Here is a 26,848-nt window from a genome sequence, read left to right as displayed (position 1 = left end):
CCTCCACCCTACCATGGTATCCGAGATAATCAATTCCCAGCCTTCTCAGGTAGGTCCTTCAGAAACCCTGTGTCCTCCCAAAACATCTTTGCCAGCTCCTCCTCACTATGTTCTGCATAAATGCATGAGAGCAAAGCTATTCTTCCTGTACAGCGTTAGCCATATCGTTTACTTTGAACATCCTTCCATTTAGGAAGGCAGCCCTACACAGGCTTCACATTCAGGAGCCTCATGTCTCTTTTCCTTGTACATTTTTAGGAAAGGTGACTTATGACACAACTGACCTATTTCTCAGCTGTGTCTTTGGATTGCATCTGGGATGTGTCAGCACCATTAGAGGCACTTTAGCAAAGTCCAAAAGGAGGAGATAGTTCTCCCCTACCTCCAGTGCAATTTATCTGCACCACATGTAATATACATGTTAAATATGTATTACGTATGGCTATGTTATATATATCACGCGCAGCTAACATTTTCCACTTGCCTCGCTTTAATAATGAAAACATCTCGAACAGTTCTGCTCTAGTCTTCTTCCCCCCCCTTACATTTGACAGTACATGGAATAACCAAGGGTCAGCCTTTTTTCCCCTGGCTGGGGGAGGCAGCCGTCAGTGTGGTGCCTGGTGGGTCTGCCATGTTTAACTGTCCTCCCTTCTCACTCTCTTCAGCCCTCCTCAGCTGCAACCAAGCTAGTGGGGGAGGGAAATTCTCACAGTCAAACCCAGAAAACACTTAGTGAAAACAAATAAGGTTGCTAAGGAACCGTAAAGATAAACTCAAACCCACAAAATCCAGGAAACAGAAAGGAGTTCGTATGCTCTTTTCAAACACACACCACTCAGTCCCCTCTGTGCTCAGCCTGTCTCATTACACTAGCACAGAGCTAAGGCTGTGGTTGTGCACGCCCAAGACTGATCCCCCAAAATGTGGGAATCCCGAGAACTCAGCACATCGCACTGCTCAACAACATCTACCTCTCTTCCTACTTTTTTTAATTACACCACACATAAAAAGAGCCAAGTAAACTTGGAGTGCAGGTAGACTATAAATTCTATGTATATCATCAGTTATCTGTAATGATGGCAGCCTAATTAACAGTAGCAATGAAGATGCCAGCAGCACAGCTGGGCAACATCAGATACAAACTGAGGGTCCACAGCAGGCACAAGCTGTACCCTCCCCGCCGTTGCCATCCTGCCCGCTAGACTGGAGACAGCACGGGCTTGACTGCTGATTTACAACTCCACCTCCGTTCTACCGCACTGGTACAGCCTCGGGAGCCACGCTGTGCCCACAGGGATTCTCTTCAAACTGAATTTATTACTGCGCTCAACCCGTAAATAAAGCTATCTCCAGTGCGTTGGGAGGTAAGGAGATGAAAGCCAAAAGAAAGGAGTGAACATGCCAGTTACTCCTTGCCTGTGCCACGCAGACCCTGGGGCTGTGTTTAGGTGTTTTCAGAGCCTGGTGAACTCTGGAAGCAAGGGCAACTGAGGAGAGGCCCCTCTCAACCAGGGCAAGGCAAGCCCCTTTGAGCACCGCCTGTTCTGTTCCCCATGCGCACAGCCACGCTGCAGCACCTGACAAAATTCCTCACACTTTAAAAGACTCTGGGAAATAAGAACATGCCACTGTAAAGGTTATATTTATCCCTCCTATCTCCATTCACCTTGAATTAAATCAGATACTCAAGATGTAGCAATTGCCGACCATGCAGAGGAGCAGTTGTACATGCCGTACGTCTGGAATCACATTAGCCACCAGCCTTGAGGCTTAATCATTGCTTCACAGCAAGGCTGAAACTTCTCTGAAAGAAATGGTGTGAACTCAGTTGCTAATTTGGCTTCATCCTATCTTGCCATACAGAGATCTGTGGTTCATTTCTGCCATGAGAATAAAACGAGAGCATTTCCACTTACCACACAGAGATTGCACTGAAGCAGCACCACACTGAGTAGTACAAAGTACTTATTAGAAGTGGATCAACCTTTAATCCTTGCTAACAACACAACCTTAAAATGATTAGTATGAAAAGCGTAGCCTAAATATCCTTACACTATATCCAGGTGAATTTCTCCTTGCCCCACATATCTAATGCATTTTGTCCACCACGTGGCTGTATTTCACCAGTACAAAACCTAAGAATAAAAGGCCATAAACAGGCACACGTGTGGGACGTCAGGCACTTCAGGTTCCACCATTAGTCAGCAGAGACAGAAGACCCTGCAGAGGGTGAATAAATGCACCTGGGGTTTCTCCCCATTCACCGATTTCCTGTGCTCGAGGCCTTCTCATCTCTCTGAAGCCAGGCAGTAACCACAGGGGCTAACGACTCAGTTGTCAGCAGGTGGTGTAGCCCTCACCTGTCTGAGCTTCCTCTTCATACAAGGAGCAAACAAGCAGCAACATTAAACAAAACCAATGCCAGGATGCAACAGCTTATCCCGGAGGACTGCTACTGAATAACTCTCACTTTTTACACTAACAGGATGTTAGATGGTCTACACTACTGCTATGAAATTCAGCTTTTTAAATACCAAATTAAGCATAAAAATCAGCTTCCAAATTAGGAACATACAACTTACAGTCTTTTATGACTAAGGGCACTGTCTTTTACAAATAGTCTTTTAATATCAGTTTTACATCTATGAGCTCATAAATGACAGCATGCCCATTAGTACAAGTCTTCTACAGCTACGACCAAACATGGCTTTCAGTCGAAAGCACAGAGATTTGCACTTCAGAGAGATACGGTGGGAAATACAAATTTGAAGTAGTTTTTGGAATTATCAATTTCTCAAACATATGGTTATAGATCAAAGGATTTAGAGAGCACTATGCTATTTATTTTATGTAATTATACAAAAAAAAAATATATTAAGTAATACATTCAAGATAAATGTTTGTGCCCTCAAAAACATTCCAAACTTTTAAAGCCGTTTCTTCTTCACACTAGAAGTTCTATTAAATCAGCAAAGCAAGAACATTACGTGTGGCATTGGCACAGCCACAGTTAGGGCTCAGCTCTCACAGGAGGAGAGCAAAGCTGCCCAACTGCTTCCATCCAGGATGAAGAAGAGAAGGAAAAATAACAAACTGCCTATTTCTAATGTGACACCTCAGCTGATTACACTGAGAAAACCAACAAGAAAAGATAAAGCATTAAACCATAACCAGGATGAGCAAGCTCGCTGTGTTCATGATAAAGTGTGTACACTTTTATCATAATTATGCTAAAGAGCAAAGTAATAGCTTCCCAAGAGACAAGCGGAAGAAAAGAAAAAGCAAGGTTTTTTTAATATGTTCCAAAACATAGAACACCACGCACCAAAGTCTCACTAAGCTCTTAAACTCACATCCGCTTTACCCAAGTGTTTAACTGAATCTTGACTAACTTATGAGCACAAATTTAGGAGGAAAGCAGGGTAAGAAGAAAAGACTTGTACCTTTCATGGTTGCTTCACATACTTCCTTTCTGGGCACAAATCAAGCATCAAAGATTGAAATTCAAACTGTAAAGGTTTCATTTATGCCTAACGCAAACATCAGGTACTTTGCTACCATGGTGATGAACGAAGTAAAAACACCTTAATCACTCCTGATTCCGCAAGTGTAAAGCAGGGCTCAGTGCAACAGTTAAAAACAGCCTCTGGCATCAGACACATATTGTGAGTTCACACTTTAGAAAATGGTTTATAGTACTGCAGTTGTGCAAAACCTAAAATACATAAACAATAAATGAACGGAGAAGTTGTGTTGTGTATATTATGCATATACACTACTCTGCTCCTGCACAGAATTTATGAGCTGAGCTGATTGATCAAGGGTTCCCAACATAATAGCCATAAAACTGTTAGGGAAATGAGTCACCTGCTTGACTAGCACGTGCTTGCTAATATCAAGAGAATAAATACTCAGCTTCAGAAAGCTAAGCAAGTTATATCAATTTTTTTTATTTTAAATAACCAAGTTCAATGTTAAAGCTCAATACCCCCGTGATCCCTTTAAAATGACAAATCATTAAAAAGATTTTTCTTACAAAACTAAAGGTAACAGCTGTTGAATCTTTTATGACCAACATATTTATATAACAGTACATATATATATACTAAATTGCAGGTACAAAAAGTTCTCAAAGCTGTTCCACACTATCAACCTGATTTTGACTTTTTGGGACTGACCCCACCACCTTCAGCTGACTTCTCTGCTGGCCTCTTTTTTAACCCTTTCATTTTCCGTGTCTGCAGTTTACTAAGATCTTGCTTCTGCATGTGGATTCGACCGTAAGTTGTACCAAACACATCATGGGAGATATTCTTTTTCTTCTTGGGCTGTAAGGGAAGAAGAACATTAGTATTTCTGAGCAGAGAGTACCAGGAGCTCTTGTGAGAAGCCAGATATCTGGCCTTGCCACCACCACATTCACCAGTAATTAAAACTACCAAATCAAGTGCCTAAAAGCAAGGTCACACACATTGCTTGGAGCTTAGAGATTAAGATTTGTTCTATTCTTCTACGCTACTAGAGGAGAGTTCATGCGCCAGCTGATCACCACAAAAGTGCTGTGGCCCCAGAAATAGCAATTGGCATATACAAAAGTAAACTTTGGTTGAATATGCAATAATTAATACTTTAGCTTTTGTTCTTCTTCACAGATATTCTTCACAGATATATCTTCACAGTAATATACTTTCCAAGGTACATACCTTCAGGGCTTTTGGTTGTTTTAAAGATAGCTTATAAAGGTCATCTGAAGCTAAATGTGTCCTCCTCATAACCAAATCTAATGAAGGTCCCATCTCTTCCAGTTCAATTCGTGGTATTTTACAGCCAGATTTCTTCAGAAGCACCCTAGAAGGGAAAAGTGACCAAAATACAACATTGCTCTCTGTGATAAAGATTCATCCATCTTCCTAAAGGGCAGGTTCAATCCTGAAGTTTGGAAGACTACTAAAAACAACTGCTACTGCTAACTTTACTGTTGAGAAAGTTGTCTGTCAATATATATTAATACAATATATTAAATCTGTTCCATCACAATTTGAACACACCCAAAAATATAGCCTGGCTAAGGTCACTTTTTTTTTTAATGAGACTAGTATTATCAGTATTACTGCTAAAATTCAGTCCCAGTACCCTGAAAGCCATATCACTCCTCAAATTCAAAATTTGTGTGCCCTAGGTATTAATAGACACCAAAAATATTTACTATCATTTACAGCAAAATAATTCAAGCACTAACCGAGAAATTTTTTTGTTTGTTTTGAAGAACAAGGCTGATAAAAGTCATTTTGTTAGAAGAGAAATCAAAATTGCATGGAACAAGCTATGAATGCTCACAGCCTGCTAAGGCAAGGTCACGGACTGTGAGGGTGAACACCGATGCAGCAAGAAAGATTGTCTTGTCCTGCCTTTTCCTGTTTTCCCTTGTGTATGGCTGTCTGCAGCCCACCACCCGTCCTGCTCCGACAAACACCTACGTGAGGACAGTCCTAGAAATCAGCCTGAGAACAGACCAAGTCTACAAAGTCCGAGACAGTACTTGGAATTCACCAAACCAATCCACACCACCTTATTAATCCAACCACACGAAGGAGCAATCCTCCTCGCTGGAAGGGGGAGTTCAACCAGGAAGGAAGTAGCCGGTTTAGGGCTTACATGTTTTCCTTTTGCTGTACAAGTTACTCTGTGTCATGCACTACATGTTTCAAACGCCGCAAACTATTGCTCAAGCCAGTTCAATTACACAACTATGGGCTAAATTTGGGGAAAAGTTGACAAGTGTACCAAAAAGCAAACAAATAGATAAAACACATACTCACTTATAGCTTCGCATGTAAATTTTCCCATCTAGAGCTGTGAAATGCAGAACGTATTCTAAACCAGCCAGACGAATACTGGGAACACTAGGACCTCTGAAGAAATCTGAAACAATATTTAAAAAGAATAAATGCCAAGTTTCTTGGCTGAAAAAAATCAAACCAACAGATGGCTATAACAAATTGGTTTATTTCATACACTGAAGTGAACTCCTTGCCTATACAGATATTTTTATTGCATCTAACTAAGCAAGGATATAGATAGGATGGCTCTAGAAAAGCCAAATCTGTAAGTTTAATGGGAACATCATGAAATAGCCACTACCTAAAACTGCAGCCCTGTGAAAACACGGGAGAGCAACTTAACGCTCTGTGGAGAAAGACCTGGGAGTCCTGGTCGACAACAGGATGACTGTGAGCCAACAATGTGCCCTTGTGGCCAAGAAGGCCAATGGCATCCTGGGGTGCATCAAGAAGAGCATGGCCAGCAGGTCGAGGGAGGTTATCCTGCCCCTCTACTCTGCCCTGGTGAGGCCCCACCTGGAGCACTGTGTCCAGTTCTGCCTCCTCAGTTCAAGGACAGGGAACTGCTAGAGAGGGTACAGCAGAGGGCTACAAAGATGATTAGGGGCCTAGAGCACCTCTCTTACGATGAAAGGCTGAGAGACTTGGGTCTTTTTAGTCTGGAGAAGAGAAGGCTGAGGGGGGATCTGATCAACGCTTATAAATACTTAAAGGATGGGTGTCAGGAGGATGGGGCCAGTCTTTTTTCAGTGGTACCCAGGGACAGGACAAGAGGAAATGGCCACAAACTTGAACATAGGAGGTTCCATCTAAACATGAGGAGGAACTTCTTCACTTTGAGGGTGGCAGAGGACTCAAACAGGCTGCCCAGAGAGGTGGTGCAGTCTCCGTCTCTGGAGACATTCAAAACCCCCCTGAACACATTTCTGTGCAACCTGCTCTGGGTGAACCTGCTCTGGTAGGAGGTTGGACTAGATGATCTCCAGAGGTCCCTTCCAACCCCTACCATTCTGTGATTCTGTGTTAGCTCCTGCACTGGTAAAACCAAACATGTAGAAATCCTGACAGGAACACAGGGACTTCCCAGAGATAATTTGGTAGCAATACACACACTACCTAAAAATAAATGCCTGGAGGAGAGAAAATGTACTTTCAGAGCAGTAACATAGTTTTCTTAAGCTAACTGAGATAATTGCATTGCCTATTCTAAATATTCAGCTCTAAAGTCAGAAAAATGAGATGTATCTTATTTTGTGCTTAGGCCAGTTCATGCTCAGCTAAACATTACAGAAAAGCCATTAGTTCAGATACCTGTTTAAAGACATCAACAAGCTGATACTTACGATTCTTAATCAAAGTCAGATTTGGAGGAGTACAAAGAAGGATCAAAACCAGTACAAAACAGAACAAAACTGTATCTTGTCTACTCTTATCTAGATTTTCTCTCACTGACTTAGGGAAAAAGTATAAACGTATTGTTTCTTTCATACCTCTCCCACAACAAAGCACTTCTGTCCTTTAAGTAAAGCAGTATTTGTCATTACAATTAATGTTTTCTCTATTTAATAAGCAACATGTAACTATAAAAACAAGACACATGAAATACTTGCTTAGTTTGTAAAGAGAACACCGAAACACAGGTTAAATACAACATGAGCTGTCTCTAACAAAGTTCTTATATCAGGCTATGAAAAAAATACTGTGCAATCAGAGAGCTTGCAATAAGCCCAGCAATCTGTCCAACATATGCAGAGGGTGGAGAAAGAATGTGACCTTGACTGAGGGAACAAGGTGTGCTAATAAACATGACAGGGCAATGCTGAAACATAGGAGAACTGCTAACAGATGCAAAACACATCAGTCTTTTCCGTTCTGTCCCATTTTCAGATCCCTCAGCTACTTGTCCTTTCCTCCACTACCTTTTTCAAGAGTATCAGCACTGGAGTGACATCCAAAACAAAGTCTTGCTGGCAGATATCAGCTGGAGTCTGGCCAGGAAATTTCCTTGGTCAATTAAATATTCTCTCTCCTCCTCTTGTGGGCTGAGCTTGTAGTTTGAGGAAAAGTTGCAAATAAAATATTTTGTTTGTCTCTGGCATATATTTCCTCTTTGACTGGTTCTCTGCGGGTACACAAGCTTACATTTACAGTGGTTTTATTGGCAATATCCCCCTTTCGTATTTTCCTGTGGCATCATACATCTTTTCACCCACAGGATGATCTCTTCCAAACAAACGCAGGTGGTCAGGAATTTCTGTTTCCTGGCAATGCTGAACAGCTGCAGAAACCTTACGCGTCAGTATACCTTGAAGTTTTTTTTAATGTACTCTTAATTTACAACTCTTGCTTTGCTTGGACTAGAGACTTGCTTTCTCCTTTCTTTCCATTCCTAGTTCTTTCTCCCCTTGTGCTCAACACGTTTCCAGAACTTCTGATTTACTTTTTCCTGCAGAGAGTTTCACAGGATCTTTCCATTTCCAGATTAAATTTCTAAATTATTTTGGAACAGGATTCTATACACTTCTTTATGTATCAATTCGTATCCAAAAGGCTGGTAACACTCTAACCTATGTAGCTATGGTTAGCATTAGAAGAGTTTAAACTGTATCCTAGACATTTCCCAGCCATCCCCTTTCTTGGCCAGAAGGAACCCACAAATCTTTGAGACACTCCAGAAAGTCTGTTTAAGGAAGGCTGTATGAAGAACAAGCTGACAGTCAACCTAAAATTGTAGAGGTCTCCTGAAAACCAACATTTTAGAAAGAGTATAAGCAAATCATGTAGCACTTAGCCAATTTTAAGATGAAACGGGTGTGCAATAACAGAACTAGCAAGCTGGCAGTGTTGTAAGAGATGAAACATTTTATAAAACACAAGCATAAGAAGTTATTAGAATTTCACGAACTGCATTCCAAGAACTGAGATAGTAAATTAATTCCTATACTACCACATCAGTAGGCAACAAAAACCAAAAGAGAAAAGAATGGGATGTCTTTGTGTTCCTCCAAGAAAAATGTAGCTGCCATTTATTTCTCCTAAATAACTTCTTGCACTTCACAACTTAAGCAGAATAAAGGGTTTGGTTACCATGAAGACAATAACTCACCCTTGCCTTTAATTTTACTAAGACACTTCTGTAAGATGATACTACAAACATACATAAACCCTTTTGATACCACAAAGGCCAATGAGGCTTATTTGTTCACCAGCCTAACTGGCATCACATTGCTTTGGCAACAAGAAGCTGTTAGTGAATTAATATTCCCTCTGGGATCCCAACAATATTGCTACAGTAACAAAATATTTCCTGTTATTGTTATAAAGACATTTTTCTATCTTTCTTAGCCATAGAGTGGCAGCTTAAAAGCATCAGCTTTTGCAGGAACGGAAAGAATCATTTCTTCCCTATCAGTTAAGGACAATTTTGAAGCAGGCAGGTCAAATTATCACCCAAATGATTTTAATTAGTTAGTGATACCTTCAAGCCTTAAACAGCTCGACTCCTTAACCTTCTCCTTTGTCTACTGTTTTGCATCTAGGTATTTCACAGAAGTCAGCAGAACATTAAGACCTAGAGTTCTTGGAGTACTTTCAGGAAGAAAGACTGGCTGTCGATTTGAGTACCTTCGACTGCAAAGTCATTAAAGGCAAATAAATAAGAGAGGAGAAAGGACAGATGAACATCAGAAGAAATGAGACAGGAAAGACTAGTTAGTTATTTGGCAACTAACGATGCATGTCTTCCATTTAAGGTATCAAGCTGTTTGATCATGGGGTGCATGAGCACATCACCAACACTGCACAGCTGCCCGAGCATCATACACTTCAGAAAATAATGCACCTTCTTCCCACAGTGTAAATATTCATTAACAGTGACACAAACGTGCAGTATTAAAACTCACTTATCTTTGCATTCAATATTCACCCACCTTCAAACGTTTATAAGCACAGTTACTAGTCTTCCATCTATCCCCAAGAACCAGTCAGCTGTATAGAGAGGATGCAAATTTTCTCCTCCCAGACTCCCTTTTCAGTCTCATTCCACATTAAGCACCTTGCTTTAAGGAATTATAACAGTAAGAGGAAGAAAAAAATACCTAATTTCTAAGGTCCGTTTCTAAAGAGCAATTGATTATCAGTGCCTAGAAAAAAAGAGCCCAACCAATTTTTACTTTATATGAAAGGAAGATCTTGCAAAGCTGTAAGATTATGAATTGGTACAACCCAAGAATGGAACTGAAAGAACAAGACTGTTCTTACTGGGCTGGTTTCAGTATTTTACCAGAGCTTAAGAAAAAAAAAAAGTAATCTACTTCTAGGAAACCTACTAAAAACAAAATCACCACCACCCTACTTACTGGATCTACTTCTACCAAGCACGACATATTTTTTAAGTGTCAGGAGCCATAAGGTACTGTATCTCTTATATCCCAAAAAGCTACCTTAAGAAAACTATACTCATTTTTTATAATTCCCTAGAAAAAAAATAAACCACAACGTGCTTTATCTTCCAGAGTCTCCAACCCTGAGATAGTAAAAAACTTTATGCCAGTGTGTTTACTAAGTTCCAAGCCTGCCTTGAAGTTATGACACGGCTATTATCTACAGCTCATTTTTACTGCAAGTGTTCTTTCCAAATACTCTAATCAACAGCACTTCTGTTAGAACTGGTCAAATTTCCAACAGAAAATGCTTTCATTATGAAAAAACAAGCTCAATGATACTGATTTTACTTTTTTCTAAGCAAAAATATTCCACTTTCTGAACTTAAACCCCCGATTTCAAATTAGATACTTCAGAAATATTATTTGGTTAGAAGAGTAATGATCCAGTACAATTACAAGGCAAAGGCTTCAAAAAATGCCAGAATTTTCCCACAACCAAAATAATGAATTTTAGTGAACACAAAGTTTCAACTTCAAAGTCTTTTAGGCTAGTCTTTTTTCCCCTCTCTAAAAGTCATGATTTGTTAACTTTAATTTCAGGTGACATGAAATTTACAAGTGCCTGTTCTCCTTTTCTTTCTGTGCTGAACATAAGCAAACATTTATTGACAAACCAGCATTTCCCAACAGATCATATTACTACAGATTTATGCAATCCTACTGCTCAAATAATTGAACTACTGACCAATAAGAAGGCTCTTCAGTCTTCTGTATTCTTCATTTACATCAAATACGTCACCAGCAAATATCAACATCGGTTTTGTTCCTTCGGGACATTTACTGTTCTGTGGAATAAGAATTTGAAAAGAGAATGGAAATTCAGACCGTGTTAGGGAACGTGTTACTGACTTAACAGGTGGTTGGTTACCTGTTCAACATTGAATGAAAACATTCTTGTGACCTGTGATCAACAGCGACAGAACAGACACTTTCTTTCATTGAACAACACTGTACGTGTAGGGAGGGACTTTGTTTTTAAATGAGTGATTTGTATTATTCTTGGTGCTGGATAAAAAAGGAGATTCTTTACTACAAAAATGTGTAAGACAACACCTTGTAGTGTAACAAGACTGAATTTGACTACAACTACTAATAAGAAAACTAAAATTAGAGGCAAACAATTCTCTATATTTCTGACACTGGAGAGTACCTGAAAAAGGCTAAAAGGACAGTTCAGTCAATCACCCAGTGCTAGTTTTGGCCCACAAATACAAGTAGTTGACTACAATTTCCCTGCTACAAACAGTGTTATAAAGATACACACTACAAACAATCTGATTTCAAGGGGAAGATTAACCTTTATAAAAAAGGTAGTTTCTCCAGTGCAGGTGCACAGTAGGATTGAGTGCACCCTCGCTAAATTTGCCAACGACACCAAGCTGTGTGGAGCTGGACGGAAGGAATGCCACCCAGAGGGACTTGGACAGGCTTGAGAAGTGGGCCTGTGAAAACCTCAGGAAGTTCAATCAGGCCAAATGCAAGGTCCTGCACCTGGGTTGGGGCAATCCCAAGCACAAAGACAGGTTGGGCAGGGAATGGATCGAGAGGAGCCCTGAGGAGAAGGACTCGGGGAGGCTGGTGGATGAGAAGCTCAACATGAGCCAGCAAAGTGTGCTCACAGGCCAGAAAGCCAACCGCATCCCGGGCTGCACCAAAAGCAGCGTGGCCAGTAGGTCAAGGGAGGTGATTCTGTCCCTCTACTCCCTTCTGGTGAGACCCCACTTGGAGTACCATGTCCAGCTCCGGGGCCCCCAACATAAGATACACATAGACCTGTTGGATCGAGTCCAGAGGAGGGCCCATAGATGACCAGAGGGCTGGAGCACCTCTGCTATGAAAACAGGCTGGGAGAGTTGGGGTTGTTCAGCCTGGAGCAGAGAAGGCTCCGGGGAGACCTTATAGCAGCCTTCCAGTACCTGAAGGGGCCTACAGGAGAGATGGGGAGGGACTCTTTTGTCAGGGAGTGTAGCAATAGGACGAGGGGTAATGGTTTTAAACTGCAAGAGGGCAGATTTACATCAGATATTAGGAAGATATTAGGCGATAGAACTAGATGATCTTTAAAGTCCCTTCCAACACAAACCATTCTATGATTCTACGATTCACTATCCTTCTAGACTTTCCTGACAATTTACACACTGTGATGAAAATGGGGACCATAAAAATTCCTTGGTTTTGCAGTGTATGAACTGCTTGATACAAAACTACACACATACGAAATATGTTTTAGTCTTGCCAAAATGAGCCTACCATGGCTATAAAAGGTGAATTTTCTCCGTGCTTAAATAATCAAGATGTTAGGTCCCTGCCTGAATTAAGTGTAGTTCCCTGAAAAAAACAGCATTTATGTGCTACTGAGAGCCAAAGAAAGTTTCAGAATCACCTCAGTCAGCAAAGTGACCCTCTTTGGTTATAATTTGAGAAGAGGGATTTCAGTTTTAAAAGCCTATGAGCTTATATAGGACCTCCCATAATCGGAACCTAAGGAATTTTGTAAATGTCACTCTAATTAAAGACAAAAATATTAGGAATAAACCAAGCCTAAAAAAAAAGAATTTGCAAAGCAAGTTGCAAGCTTGCTCAAAAGAACCAAAATCAAATAAAAAGCAGAGCATGAAAACAACATTCTGGGGTACACAAATTAGGAATCCTTATACACCACATAAAACACTTGCTTGAGCAACTCCTGTCCTTACTTCAAAGCACACAAAAAGCCAATGCACCAAAAAAATCCACCAGTAGATGTCACTGAAATACTGAAGTAGCAACTCCTTACCTTCACATCTTTTAGGGATACAAACTTCTCAACACCAAGCTCTATCATGTCTAGGACATGGTAGTCAAACATGCGACCTATGATAGTAAAAAAAAGAAAATCCAGCTATTTAAATATTCATTGAAAACTAGATGTTTCATCCAAATAAAAACCCAAGCAAGACACATTACCTATTATCAGGTTGTTAGGTCGCTTCTTGTTATGAGAGCCAAACAGAAACAAAGAACAATCTGATTTCTTGGAAAAAAATTCCTACAATTGAGGAAAAGAATAAAACTCATGAGTTCCAGTTTGCAGTGTTTAAAATATCTGGTGAAGGTACACGTCACAAACACATGAGTTTAGGAGCTGCTAAATCAGAAGAGCAACCGCACTCATCAGAAGAGTTTTGAGCATATCCAGGTCCACATAAGCTAAAATTGACGGCTGAATTCAAGCTTCAAATAACAATTTATTTCATTTTTTTATTTCCTACTGCAGTCTTAAAGATCAAGCCAGACAACTTTTTCTTGCTGTTTTATCTGCAATGCCCTTTTTCATAATTCCTCATTATTTGTTTTTACATAAGATACCCTTGAACTACTTCTCCTTGCCTGAAGAGAAAGTATTTGCTAGTGGGCTGCAGTTGCAATCCCTTGTTCTAGTTACCCATATAAGCCTTATGCAGCATATTAGCTTTGCCTAACAGCTTCTAAACAACCAGTTAATTCCCTCAACAGCAAGCCTAGGAACGTCTGCAAATATCTAATGTTCTCACTCTTGGGCATGAGCATCCTACTACAGAGCACTTCACATCAATTTATTATTTAAGACCAAGATGCTACTTAAAACCAAGCCAGTGGTGACTATCACAGAGACGATCTTTTCTCTAGGTGAAGGAGATAGAGAACCTATTATGGTATTTATGTCCAGAGCCAATATTATAGCAATTCTTTCTGAGGATGTCCAACTCCAAAGCCTTTTTATGCACTGCTGCTTCTCAAGGCAGCCCCTCATTCTGTCTATCATCTGTGGTTCCTAGATACACACACATACTATTTATCCAGTACTTCCCAAAGTACCAGAGTTTCTATACCTGCACTTAGCAGTTGTGAAGCAGAAAAAAAACACTGCATCTCCTCCCACCCCTGCAACAGCAGCAGCTCAGAAAGGACACTGCAGCTCTGTCCCTCTGGGAGGTCAGGAGGGACACCTCCAGCAGCAATACTAGGCTGGATTAATTGCACATACAGACCCCAGCACTGAGCTCTGCCACCAGGTCCCTGAAAAATACTGACTGTAGACAGATGAAGAACAGACCAAAGGGGACTCCCCTTGAAACACTTGCTCATACAGCTCTGTTAATCACTGTGCATTGATAAATGTAAATTCTCTAACAGCTTTATGATATTTTAATTAAGAAGATGCAGCAAACTCAAATGCCTCAAACTTGTCCTGCATATATTGCAACATCACATGCACTGCAAAATTGCCTTTTAAAAATAATGCCTGTAACCAAATTAAAACAACTAAACACCTAACTTGATTTGACTTTCTATACCTTTCTAGTCTCTCATTACTTGTTGACACTCTTCTCAATGACCCAGCCCCACTGTTTTGAGGTTACAAGAATTAAAGTTCCCTGTAGGACCCCATTTTAAAATATCAGAATGATTTTAGCTGCCATATTTTCCCAGAAATAATCAGAAGTTTAAACCAGTAGTCAGCTAGTTCCTATACGACTGTGAAAACAAGTCATCCGGCTACGGGATTGCAAGAGGTTTAGTTTCAGCAAATAATGTCAAAAATCTTTCCTCACTGCCTGCAGTAAGTTTCCCATTCCACTCAAGATATTTTAGGGATGGCTGTGTTACCGTGCTTCATGCCAACAACAGCAGAGAGGCACATAACACAACTCCTCAGCACCAGTACCAATGCAGACTAAGTAACACTCTGTGCTGGTGTATCTATGCTGCAAGCACAAAGCTTTTTTTGTTCCTAACACACGAAAAATACTTTAACCCAATTGTCTAAACAGCAGCTCCTCTAGCGCTCACTATTGGCTGCCTTCACTTTTTAAATACGGATTAAGGATCCTTTTTTAACTGAAATTGGTGATACTGAACTTGAATTCAACTGAAATTGATGGTAACCTGCTGGGCTTTTCTTCCTCTATTCAAACGCAAGGAAAAGTCACAGAAAGCTATGACCCCTCTCATTTAACTATTTCAACCTATGAATTCACCAAATTGAAAACAAGTTGTTCGTAAGCTCTGGCACTTTAAAGAACTGACTTTTAGAAAACCAAAATAAAACACTTTATACTTCCTTTCATATCAAGCACTGTTACTTATAACAGTGTTAGAGCCCCCTAAATTTGCCTGTCAGTTTACAGAAACACGCATTTATGGTAAAGACAAAGTCCTCACAACATGACAATTCTGTCTTCCAGCCAGAGGAAAAAAAATGCCTATTGGCACCATAAATCAAGACATAGTCCTACCTTCAACTTACCCAAACTCCCCATAAACTTTGTTTCTCATCTAGTTCCTCACAGAGTAATAGAAAATTATCCTCCAATGAAGTTCTTCATGACTATAAGGCTGTAAAATGTCATAAGAGAAGACGTGGTTTACACTTACCAATGATGTCTGATCCTCAAAAGGCCTGGTAATATTTTTCCTGAGAGGAAGAAAAAAAGAAAAAAAAAAAATATTAAAAAACCAACAGGCCCGGATAAGCACTCCTAATTACTGGAAACTCCAGCATTAGAGGTTCAGTTTTAGTTCAAACCCTAGGCCACATTAATAGTGCCAGGAGTTCCTTAGTGCCGCCCTGCTGTTGCCACTCTAAGAGCTTTCCTCCAGGTTTTGCCTCCTGGGGCCTGAATTCCTGACCACCACCACCAGTGACACATCATAAACAACTGCCTTTGCTTGCTTATCCAACATTAAAAGTAGCTACTACAATTAATGTCTCTGCACTACATCCATACAGATACTGGGCTCCCATTTTGAGCAAGACATATCTATTGATACTCTCTGTAACTCAAATTTATGAGAATTCGGATATAAGAACTCCAGCCTCCCCACCAGACGCAGAACCTCGCTACCTGTTTGCACACATCAGTCAGAGAAGACAACTGTTCAAGTCTGCTGAATCCTGCTCCGTGACACCTGGCACAGAACTGGGCTCAGCACCACCACCAGTCACGTGCAGCTTGCGTCCAGCCTACTGAAATTGAGGATGAATCTCAGCCACCTTCTGCAACTCCTTCCACTGCTCCAGCCCCCACGCCAGCATCTCTGGTCATGCTTTGAAACTACCACATGCTGCCTTTGAGTCAGAAGACTCAAAGACAGCAAAGTGAGACCACTTACTTTTTATACAGTACAGCAAAAGGCTTCTTCACAGCATACTGCAAAAGACAAAGTGAAACATGTTCTCTCTCATACACTGAAGCATACAGCACTGTTTTCTAAAACCCAACCATTTACATGATCACAGGAAATACAGCAATTGTTTGTCAATCTAGAAAAGAAGTCCCTTCAAAAGATCTGCTCACAATACCACCCTTCAAGTTAGCAGTACAAATTTTCGTTCAAAATTAATTGCAGAAATATTTATTTCTAGACACTAAGAAATACCGAAGTAACTGTGAAATCAAAGCCATGTAATAGAATCCCTCTGCTTCTAGTGGTATGAGGGAAAACGGGGAGTGAACAACAAGCTAATTATCATCGGCATAAGATGGTAAGAAAACAACAAAGCAACGAGAGAAAAGAGTGAAGGAACAGCGATAATATATTCAGGTACAGACTTAGGAGACAGGATTAGTAAATTTAAGTCTTGGGAGAACCTGAAAGCTCCGTATCAATACACACAAGCGGTTTACAGGATTCTGGGATATGACTTCAGATGTGTGATCCAGAACCTAAGTCTCTTCTTTTCAAATGGACTTGTGACGCTTCACCTTATATACCAGACAACCATGCAAAAAATAATAACGAAGAGAATGAGTTCAAAACTTCTGACAAAGAAGCAAATGGAAGACAATCATCTCCATTAATGGGTAGGAAAGGACACCTCTGGAGTACCAGTCAAGGAATGGGGAGAGTATGAAAATATTGATCATGCAGCAGAGAATATTGTAAGAAAAAGAGAAAGGAAGGTACTCCTGGTGTAGCTCACAAGGTTATATAATTAAAGGTTGCACACTGCGTCAAACAACTTACAATGTCTTTAAGCACTTCAGTCACTGTTAAATTTGCGTTTCCTCCTTTTATGAGCATAGCATTTTTTGTGTTTTCTTTAAGTTTGGGTTCTCTCTTCTCAAGAAACCGTTTCGCTCTCTTAGTTTTAGGCTTTCTGTAAGATAAATTAACAGTTAAAAAAATTAAAATTAGTAACAACACTCAACACAGCAAAAAAACAGTTTAAACAAAACGAGTTGGAACGAGCTGCGTTCCAGTAACGCGCCTCAGTTACTCAAACTAATCCAAACCTGCAGAATTGCAATCCATGCTAAAAGCCCAGTCTTGGATGGACATGTTTTCCTGCCACTCCTCTTCCTCTCTGTCCCCCCATGCCAGCAAGGGTGATTTTACACTCTTGGGCTTTTCAGTTTCTGCTAATTTAGAGCTTAAGCCACGCCAGAATCCCCACAGGCTACTGACAGGCTGAAACCTTCCCTCTCACCAGCTCCTTCCCCACGTCAGAGACTTGCATGAGAAGGAAAACAAAGTTCCATCAATGGCCCAGAAAGAAAAGCTCCAGTACAGCCTCTCTGTTAGCACCAACCAGAGAGCAGCACCCTGAGTTATTTAGGTGAAATACACCAGCCTCAGCAGGGGCCTGGGGCTTCTATAAATTAATAACTACATGGCTCGAGAATCACAGAACGGTTGGGGCTGGAAGGGACCTTTGGAGATCATCTAGTCCAACCCCCCTGCCAGAGCAGGTTCTCTGAGAGCAGGTTGCACAGGAACGTGTCCAGGCGGGTTTTGAAGGTCTCCAGAGAAGGTGACTCCACCACCTCTCTGGGCATCCTGTGCCAGGGCTCTGCCACCTTCGAAGTGAAGAAGTTCCCCCTAATGTTTAGATGGAACTTCTTATGTTCCAGCTTGTGCCCGTTGCCCCTTGTCCTGTCACCGGGCACCACTGAGAAGAACTGCACTTCTCCACTAGATGAATGTAACGTTTTTAATGTCTTCTCCGTAAAGCAACGTATTTATTTTCTTTCAAAAAACCAACCAAACGAAAAGGCCCCGCGCAGGTCCTTCCAACCACGGACGAAGACGGTTCTCTCGAGCGAAAAGAAACACGCAAAACCCAACACCAGCCGGTCACCGCGGTCCCTTTAGGTCACCGACTCCCTAGGGGCGGTCTCGCCACCAACGCTCCCTTGTCCACCTTCCCGCCCGTCTTCCGTGGGCCTTTGCTCCCTGCCGGCCTCCCCCCGCAAACTCTCTCCGGACCGCCGTCGCCCCGGGACCAGCTCACACTCCCCAGCGCCCGGGGAAGCTCCTCCCGGCCCCGGCGAGGGGCTGACCGGCTCCGCCGCTCCCCCCCAGCCACACTCACACCACCCGGTCCAGCGCGTCCATGGCTGCCCGGCCGCCTCACGCGCGCGCCTCACGCTGCCACCGTCAGGCAAACATCATCCGGTACGTCATATCCGCCGCGGGGAGGGAGGTGGCGCTTCGGCGTTGCCATGGCGCCCTGCTTTCTCGGGCTTCAGCGGCGAGTCACCGCTACGTAACGCGTGCAAATTAATTAGTACGGATAATAGCGAATACCGATGCAGTTACGCAGCGGTACGTAACGGCGGCCGCTGAACTCGCTTACCCCGGTGCGCGAGGGACCGCGTTAAGGCCCCGTGCATTTTTAAGCCCCGTTTCCCCCAGAATTTATTTGCTCAGGAAAAGCGTCGCAACTGTTGGGTCTGGAGAAGAGGACCTTGCGGGCAGCAGAAACCAAACGCCAAAGATTTCTTTCCGCTTAAAGTCCCTCATGCGGTAGCATCACTTCTTTTAACTGAAAAGCTCTGGGGTCAGCCCAAAGCCGGCAGCCTTCGCCCAGTTGGTGGGAGTTGTTCAGATCTGCCCCAGCTGCTGCAGTTGCCCTTCCAAATTCGCGTTTGAGTGCGACCTGAAAGCCAAGGGTACCAAAATACCCAGCAACATCCCGCCTGGTGGAAGCCCCCTTATCGCAGAATCTCTTCCAAAGTCGTCTGTTTTTTTTTTAAAAATCTTTTTTTCTTTTTTTTTTTAAAGTGCCAACAATGAAATCAGTAGTCTGAACGTGGTGCACACCCGTAGCTGTCACCACGCGCGCAGAAAATGCGCTTAACGCCAACCGTGGGCAGGAGCTGCGGGGACGGTGCGCTGTCCCAGCCCAGGGATGGAGCCACGGGCACGGAAGGTTACAGTGACAACCCCACCTCCGGCTGTCATCCGTACCCACTACCTTTTCACTACACACACGCTCCCCGCCCACCAATTTTCAACTGTAGATAAAAATAGCCAACTTGCGGGGCTGTTTGGGGCGAAATCAGTAAAGACACAGTATGCAGCTGCGTATGACACAGAAGGTGAAGCTATGCTTGAAAAATCCAGCACTTTATTTTAAACAATGATTTTTTTTTTTTCTTTTTACAAAATGTCCCGAACTGTACAATACATCAACATTTTTCTAAGGTGGGCGTTTTTTAAATTACGTAACCATTTCCTCTTTTTCAATTTTGAGGTAGATATACACACATTTCCAGTCTGCATTTTTAAAAAACACATAAGCCCTCCCCACTATAATCCAAACATAAAAGCAATGCACAAGAACACAACGCCCGTTTTTTCACTATTAATTGCTCAGATAAATTGGAAATCACATCACAGCCTACAAAAGTTGGCATTTAGAAGCTGGCCCATTAACTCCAAGAAGAAATCCTGACAAGATCAGAGCTGGCATCACGGCGGGGCATCGTCTAAAGCAACACTTCCAGCAGGAGAATCCTCTGCCCCAGAAGCGGGGCTGTCAGGCAGAGGAAGAGAGGCATCTATTTCCAAGCTGTGCTGCTTCTCCAGATCACAGTTCACATCGGAGTTTCCTCCGCCACTCACCTCTCCCTCCGATTCCTCAGTCAATTTGTCTTGGGCCTGAGCTGACTCCTCAGAATCTTCTTTTTCACGCAGAAAGCTGCAAATCATATTGGGCCTGCTGTAGGAAAAATCTCTGTCCTTGATCTGTAACCATTCCACTCCACCTGATGCAAAGAAGGAAAAATCATGTTATACTTCCTATGACCTATACTTCCTATGACCTATACTTCCTATGACCCCCTGACTGCCCATATTTGATGTAAAATGGCTACATATTCTTAAATGAAGCAGTAACACTGACTTGAGTGAAAAAAAACACCACCAAAATTAAAAGCAACAGGGTACCGCTAATGAATATTACTGCATATCTGACTCAAATATCTGAGTCAAGTACTCAGTATCTGACTATGTAAAAGCACTCACTTTTGTGCAAAAACCCCACCACCGACATAAAGCAAACATGCAAGCACCAAGATCTGCTGACCTGGGTTGAGAGACACAGGACTAACTTTTCTTCTAATGCTGGGGAAAATTGCACTTTTTAGAAGACTCTAGTGTCTGAATTTGTGAAAATATTTACTTTATAGCCAGCCAGGCTCCGTGGGATTCAACGTTTTAGTGTTTTCGAGCCTTGCCAGGTGCAGGGACAAGGAGGAGCAAGGCCTGGGCATTTGACCCAGGCTGGCCAACAGGATTATTTCATACCATGAACGTCACATCCAATATAAATTAGAAAAGTTTGCTGTGTAGCTGGCTCTCTCCCTGATGGCGGTGGGTCCAGACAACTCCTTGCCCCGGTGCCAGAACCCTGAGGCCTTCCCTTCCTCCTGAAGCCATTGCGCTCCCAGTGTCCGATACTCGCTATCTACTGCTGGGAGTGCACAGCTTCCTAGTGATATAATTGGCTGAGTATAATTCCTGTATATCTTATATCAGTATTGGGATTAATACTGGTTCTTTAGTATTATTGTTAATTATTTAGTCTTAGTCTATTAAATCTATTTATATTTCAACCCTTGTGTTTCTTTGTGTTCCCCATTTCCCCTTTCCAGGTGGGGAGGGGTCATCGGGTGATAGAATAATTGTCTAATGAAAATAGATTGTTATGGGTTCTCTCAAACCATAACATCTGCCTACAGAATAAAAATCAGTATGAATGGCCTGCTGGCTGTGTCTTTGCAAGGAAGTTAGATTACTTTGCAGTTAACTGTGAATTCAGTAAGAACAATTCAGTTGTAGTACATACAACATGGAACTTCTTAATAAGGATATTACAGATTTTCAACAATTACAGAGACTCAAAAAGTCATTGGAAAAATTGATGGAAGTTAAAAAAAAATAATAAAAAAAAAAAATCAATGAAGAACTACTAAACAGCACCTCTGATTTCAGACCTGATGCAAAACTTTTACATGACAAAAAAAGACATAGCAGGCAACATCAGCATGTTTTCCCTCTTCTTACCCTCTTCTGTAGCAATCTCCTACCAGCACTTCTAGAGGCAGCACTGGTCAGACGGAATCTCTCTCCTTTTTGTGTGTTTTGTTTTGTATTTCTCTATTTAAATACACGTATTTGTTGCCTAACGAAGAAAGCCCCTCTAACTTCCTGCATGCTCTTGAATCAAACACTTAACCAAGGCTGACACTCCTAAGAATAATCCATCCATGTCCCTATGCGTAAGAGGAGAGGCACTAACCAACATTCTCTTCTCCTTCCTTCTTCTCTGTCAAAAGTGTCCGTGTCATGTTCAACTTCTTCATTGTGTGGCACTTGTACTTCAGCTGTACTTTTTGGTTGCCTTCCGCATCTACTATGAAGAAAGGAGAAAACACAATACCCAAACCCCAATCATTATAGTGAATTCCACTATCAACTGAAGCAAGGTAAATATTACTTTTAACCTCCCAAGCTACCACAACGAACAGGACATAAAATCACGACGATTACCATGTTCTGTGTTTTCTTCAAAAACCACACAGGTTCCCAAGGTATCTATGGAAAACAAAGTGAGAGAGTCTTAGAGACTAATTGATACCAGATGTAGATGCTGCACCCAGTGGCACAGCTCTGTGAATGTTCTGACTTCCAGCCCCTCGCAAAGGGCCAGTGCTGGTAACCCCACTGCCAACTCAGAAACAGACAGGAGTATCACGGTCACTGAAAGCCACAACAAGGGAGGACTCTAGATCATTTTCTTCCAGGTGGACGTTGTCACCATAAGGCAAATGGAAGAACCACAAGTTGTGCAACGTATCAGTCCTGCTTATTCGGGAGACAACAAGCACTTATTTTAAGGCATTTTATGCCCTTGTTTTTCCCTGCAGAAATACCAGCTGGTGCACCCTGCAGCCAGCCTCCAGGCATACTTTCCAGAAAGTGACATGGATGCATGGCTAATTTAGCAGTGAACTCAGACTGGTGCTGCTCTATATGGTGTTACTCAAATATCACCCCGAATTTCAGCGCCTCACAGGCCCGTGTTCTCCATTCACAGTGCAATTAACTGACATCAAGAAAGTTCTTTGGGTCACATGAAAAAGGAGAGATTGTACCCACATAATTTTTCCTACCTTCATATTCTCCTGCAAATACATATCTGTCTACTTGTAAAATGGGCCTCTTGGTCTCTATTCCCTACAAAAAAGAGGGACAAAATTGCAGAGATGTCAGGTCTTCATTAGTCCAGGCAAATTTCTTGCTGTGAGACTAGAGAAGACAGATATAGACGAATCCAGATTACATCAACTCCTTGAAAAAAATAGTGTAAAAAACCAACACAACGTAATAACAGTAAAATAAGTATTCCATAACACTGTAAATGTGAAATAAAAAGTTTCTTTTGCTATTAAAGGAACAGATTCCAGACCATAAAGCTTTCTCAAATTATCTACTTCATGTGAAGAAAAGCACATCTTTAAAACAGGATTTATGGAAGCGGATAAAAGAGCATAGCAGAGGCTAGGACTTTACAGAAGGTAGCAGAATCCTAAAAGAGTGGCAAGACTTACAATTAAATTAATATTTATTAGTTTTCAAAAAATGTATTAAAGTAGTTTTAGTCATTACAAGTGACCCTCAGGTCTTATGCAATGTTAAACATCAGGGGTGGGGAAGGAAGAGTTTTCTTTCTGGCTTTGTAGGAGGCTTAGTTAAGAAGCGGTAACAAATGTTACAAAGGGTTTCACCAGTCTTACTGCAGAATCAGTGTACTGTAAAAAAAATAAAAAATGTAATGACCATTTTTCAGTCTGTCATCATACATGTTACTTTAAGTGTATTAAACACAAAGAATATACCAGACAATATTGTTTTAGTAATAACAACAAAACCAACATTGCTGAACTGGTATAGAAAATGCTCTAGTATGTTAAAAAGCACCAAAGAAATTTACAGCAAACTGCAGCCACCTGTCTATTTAGGTTACAGAAAATAACTTTAAATCACTGTTATTTCCTCTAAGAAATTAACTTAGCCTCAGTTTTAAATTAGCAAATAAAAATATACATATTTACATCAAAAAATGATGTTATTTTCTACGCTCCAATTAATACCAGTTCTGTAAAGCAGGAAAACTTTCAAAATTTTTTGGAAAAGACAAAAAAGTCTGGCATAACGCATCACACCAGCACCAGAAGTGCAATTGCAGGGTCACAGAAGCTGCTGTGATTACTGTGCGTCTACACTGGGAAGGAGTTGGAGATTGATGTTATTTAATTTTATTTTTTCAAACAAGGAGTGGAAGAGTAAGGCAGCAATTCTATCAGCTCATTCCCTTCTTCTGAAGCAGGGCTTTTTCAAATGCACAGGCCATTACTCTTAATATAAGATATACCTAGAAACTGTATTTTGATAAGAATTAATGGCCAAATGGCATACACTAATTAAGACAAAATGTCTTTTAATAATACATCATGAACATCAACACTATTCACAGCATGAAGATAAGCACATGCTAAAAGTTTTGAAGATGAGGCACTATGTGGTAAATTCCATAAAATACAGAATATCACACAGGTTAATAGGAATTTGTGGAATTATCCTCTTGTACTTTTAACAAACAGAAATATCTAACATCAGCAAGATTTAAAATCTGGTATTCTCTTTCTGTTGCATTAAGTTGAGAACGTTAATAGCAGTAAGCTAACGTGTAGAACATATTTTTGGTTGGTTTTTTTTTACTACAGAAAATTAATAAGCAGGACTAGGTAGCAGCATTAAGTTTTTTAATATTCAAAACTTTATTTCTTTGGCTGATGGCATTTGGTTTTGGACTACGCAAAATCAGAAATTGTCTTCCCCTTACGTGACCAGCATCACAGAAAACTTGCTAAAAAGAACAATGCAAAGCAGAATCTTTTATTGGGAGTTTTAACAACAGTTGTCCATTATAAAAAATCTCAGGGAACACTTAGTCTGTGGAGAGAGCACAGGTAGATTTGGTTATGAGTAGGATACAGTACAGATAAGTTTTCTATTTTTTTTTTTTTTTTTTAAGAGAGAGCGCACAACCTACAGCCAAATACAGCTAAGACAGTGCACATAGTTCTCTATCAAAGATCTGATCTGTTATTCAACTTCAAGAAATTTAGAAACAGCTTGAGTCCCTTGTTTACACGTGTACTGACTTACCCCTTTCCTATTGTGCTGTAATCACTCACCAAAATCTTGCATTTGTTTTCACATTTTTCTAAGAAGTCTGAATCAATAATTCCTGATAGTTCCACCATGACCAATTGCTCCTACAAGATAAGTTTATAACGTGCATCTGTAATTGAAGTATTCGAATTCAGCAGAAAAATTAAACAAAAAAAACCCCCACAACAACCAACCCCAAAAACCCCAACTAGCACACAAAGACCTCGACCTTCAGAATAAACAGACCCCAAATCTGACTTAATCTGCATTTTGTCTGGAGAAAATGGCAGACAGATACTGCAATACCCAGGGGAATGCAGCAACCCCATTAGTCCATCATACACCTGTTTCACACCCAAATTTCCTGGGCTTTTCTTCCTAGCTAAAAAGGGAGCTCATTTTTCAAGGGTGAAATCAGTATATGTAGGTGATTTATTAATCATAACAATACGTTGGGATACGTATCTGGCCATAAGTTTTCTAAACTTTTAGTACCTACCTAAATAAGACATTGTACCAAGAGGTTAAGTTAAGCAACGTGCTGCTTGAAATAGTTATTTTTAACTCTTTGTAACGCATTGCTTTGCAATCAATTCCTGTTCATAATTCCTTACAGTTTGGGGTGACGAAAATGCAAAAGCAAAACAAAAAAGAGCTACCTTGAAAAATTCAAGGATAAAAAGAGTTTTCAAGAATCATCATCTTAGATGGGCAATAGTTTGCATTTTCGGATGTTACAGGGGTAGGATGCGATTAAACTGGAAGAGTGGGTTCCGACAACGCCGTTTTCCAGAAAACCGTTAAGTAAAACGGCCGTAACGACAGGACTTTCAGGACACAGCCTTCGAGGGGGCAGAGAAACCCGCCAGGCCCAGGGGACGCTCTGTGCCCACCGCCAGGCCCAGACAGCCACGGCGGCCCCCCGCCCGCCTCCCCTCACGCCTGCCCCGCCAGCCCTCCTCCCGGGGGAGGCCTCGCAGAAAGACGGTGAGAGGAGAAAAGCCACCCCCGCTCGCTCACAGGGCCCCGGGGCAGGTGCTGGGCCGTGGCAGCCCACCGCAGGGCCGGCGCAGAGCCCCCGGCTGCCACCCAGCAGGCAGCCGGTCCCTGCCCCCTCTGCATCGGCGGGGGCCGGGCCGGGCCGGGCCGGGCCCACAGACGGGACACGCCCCGAGGGGGGCCGGCCGGACCGGGCCGGGCAGCGTCCCATCTTCCGTTAACGCTGCTCCACAGCAGGGGGACGCCCGGCGATCGCGTCCCGATGCCGCCACCCACCAACCTCCACCTCCTCTTCCTCTGCTTCATCTTGCCTCTCGTCCTCCTCCCTGCTCTCTGCCGCCGCCATGTCGCCAGGGAACGCCCCGCTTCCCCCCTCCGCCTCAGCGCGCACCGCGTGGCCGCGTCGCCGCCATCTTAGAGGGCGACCGGTCCCGCCTCCCGCCCGCGGCGCCGGCTGGAAACGCCGCCAACGGCCGCGGCAACGGCACCGCCCCCAGTAGGGGGCGAGCGTGAGGCGCGCGCCGCCGCGGCCGTTGAGCGGTGGGACGTGAGGGCTAACTCCGGAGGGGATGGGGGGGGGAACGGGGGGGACGGAGCGTGGCGGTGCCGGGAGGGGGCGCGACGGTTCGGCGGGCCGTGGGGAAGAGGGTGAAGCCCGGCTGGGGGAGGAGCCCGAGGCCGGGGTAAGACGCGGGGCTGCGTGAGCAGGAGGAGGGGCGGGCAGCGGCCGGGAGGGGAGGGCGGGGAGGAGCGGTGGTAGCCCCGGGGGAGGAGGGCTTTCCACCAGCTGTGAGGATTTCCACAGAGGCAGCGCTGTAGCGGGTCACACCACGTTCTCAGCCCTCCTTTTTCAGGTTGAACCGGGCGCGCCGTCCCTGGTGGGCCTAGTCTCGGTTTCCCCCTTCATCCCGGTAGCCCCTCTCCGCACCTGCGACGCTCGGCTCCCCTCCTTGCGTGCGCCACCGCGGGTTGAACCTCGCCGAACCCTTCTCCAGTGGAAGAGAGGGAAACGCTTTGCTTTCTGCGTGGTTAAACTGTATTTGCTATTTTCACGGCCTGCGCCCGATGCTT

At 42.6% G+C, this 26,848-nt stretch overlaps 2 protein-coding genes across 5 annotated transcripts; both read right to left on the bottom strand.

Moving 5' to 3' along the window:
- Positions 1-1,966: 1,966 nt before the first annotated feature.
- Positions 1,967-18,690, bottom strand: RPF2 (ribosome production factor 2 homolog). Its single transcript, XM_074150343.1, has 10 exons — positions 18,627-18,690; positions 17,279-17,411; positions 16,424-16,461; positions 15,686-15,725; positions 13,235-13,316; positions 13,065-13,141; positions 10,974-11,073; positions 5,823-5,925; positions 4,707-4,851; positions 1,967-4,331 (listed from the first exon to the last, which is right to left on the bottom strand). The coding sequence occupies exons 1-10, from the start codon at positions 18,647-18,649 to the stop codon at positions 4,152-4,154; spliced, it is 921 nt and encodes a 306-aa protein (XP_074006444.1). The 5' UTR covers positions 18,650-18,690; the 3' UTR covers positions 1,967-4,151.
- A 935-nt stretch (positions 18,691-19,625) lies between these two features.
- On the bottom strand, positions 19,626-26,223 carry GTF3C6 (general transcription factor IIIC subunit 6). Of its 4 annotated transcripts, XM_074150347.1 has the most exons (7): positions 26,089-26,223; positions 24,802-24,882; positions 22,714-22,777; positions 22,091-22,135; positions 21,840-21,953; positions 20,162-20,304; positions 19,638-20,072 (listed from the first exon to the last, which is right to left on the bottom strand). In XM_074150347.1, the coding sequence occupies exons 2-7, from the start codon at positions 24,868-24,870 to the stop codon at positions 19,938-19,940; spliced, it is 570 nt and encodes a 189-aa protein (XP_074006448.1). In that variant the 5' UTR covers positions 24,871-24,882; positions 26,089-26,223; the 3' UTR covers positions 19,638-19,937. The 4 variants fall into 4 exon arrangements, with proteins under 4 accessions (XP_074006446.1, XP_074006448.1, XP_074006447.1 ...); XM_074150345.1 differs by having other exon boundaries at positions 19,626-20,304; positions 21,840-21,950; positions 26,058-26,215; XM_074150346.1 differs by having other exon boundaries at positions 19,646-20,304; positions 21,840-21,950; positions 26,089-26,210.
- Between the last annotated feature and the right edge of the window lie 625 nt (positions 26,224-26,848).

The sequence above is a fragment of the Numenius arquata genome, chromosome 7 (assembly GCF_964106895.1).
Source record: "Numenius arquata chromosome 7, bNumArq3.hap1.1, whole genome shotgun sequence".
NCBI classification, from domain to species: Eukaryota; Metazoa; Chordata; class Aves; order Charadriiformes; family Scolopacidae; genus Numenius; species Numenius arquata.
Note: the sequence above shows the minus strand (reverse complement) of the source record. Positions and strands in the feature narration are given on the sequence as shown.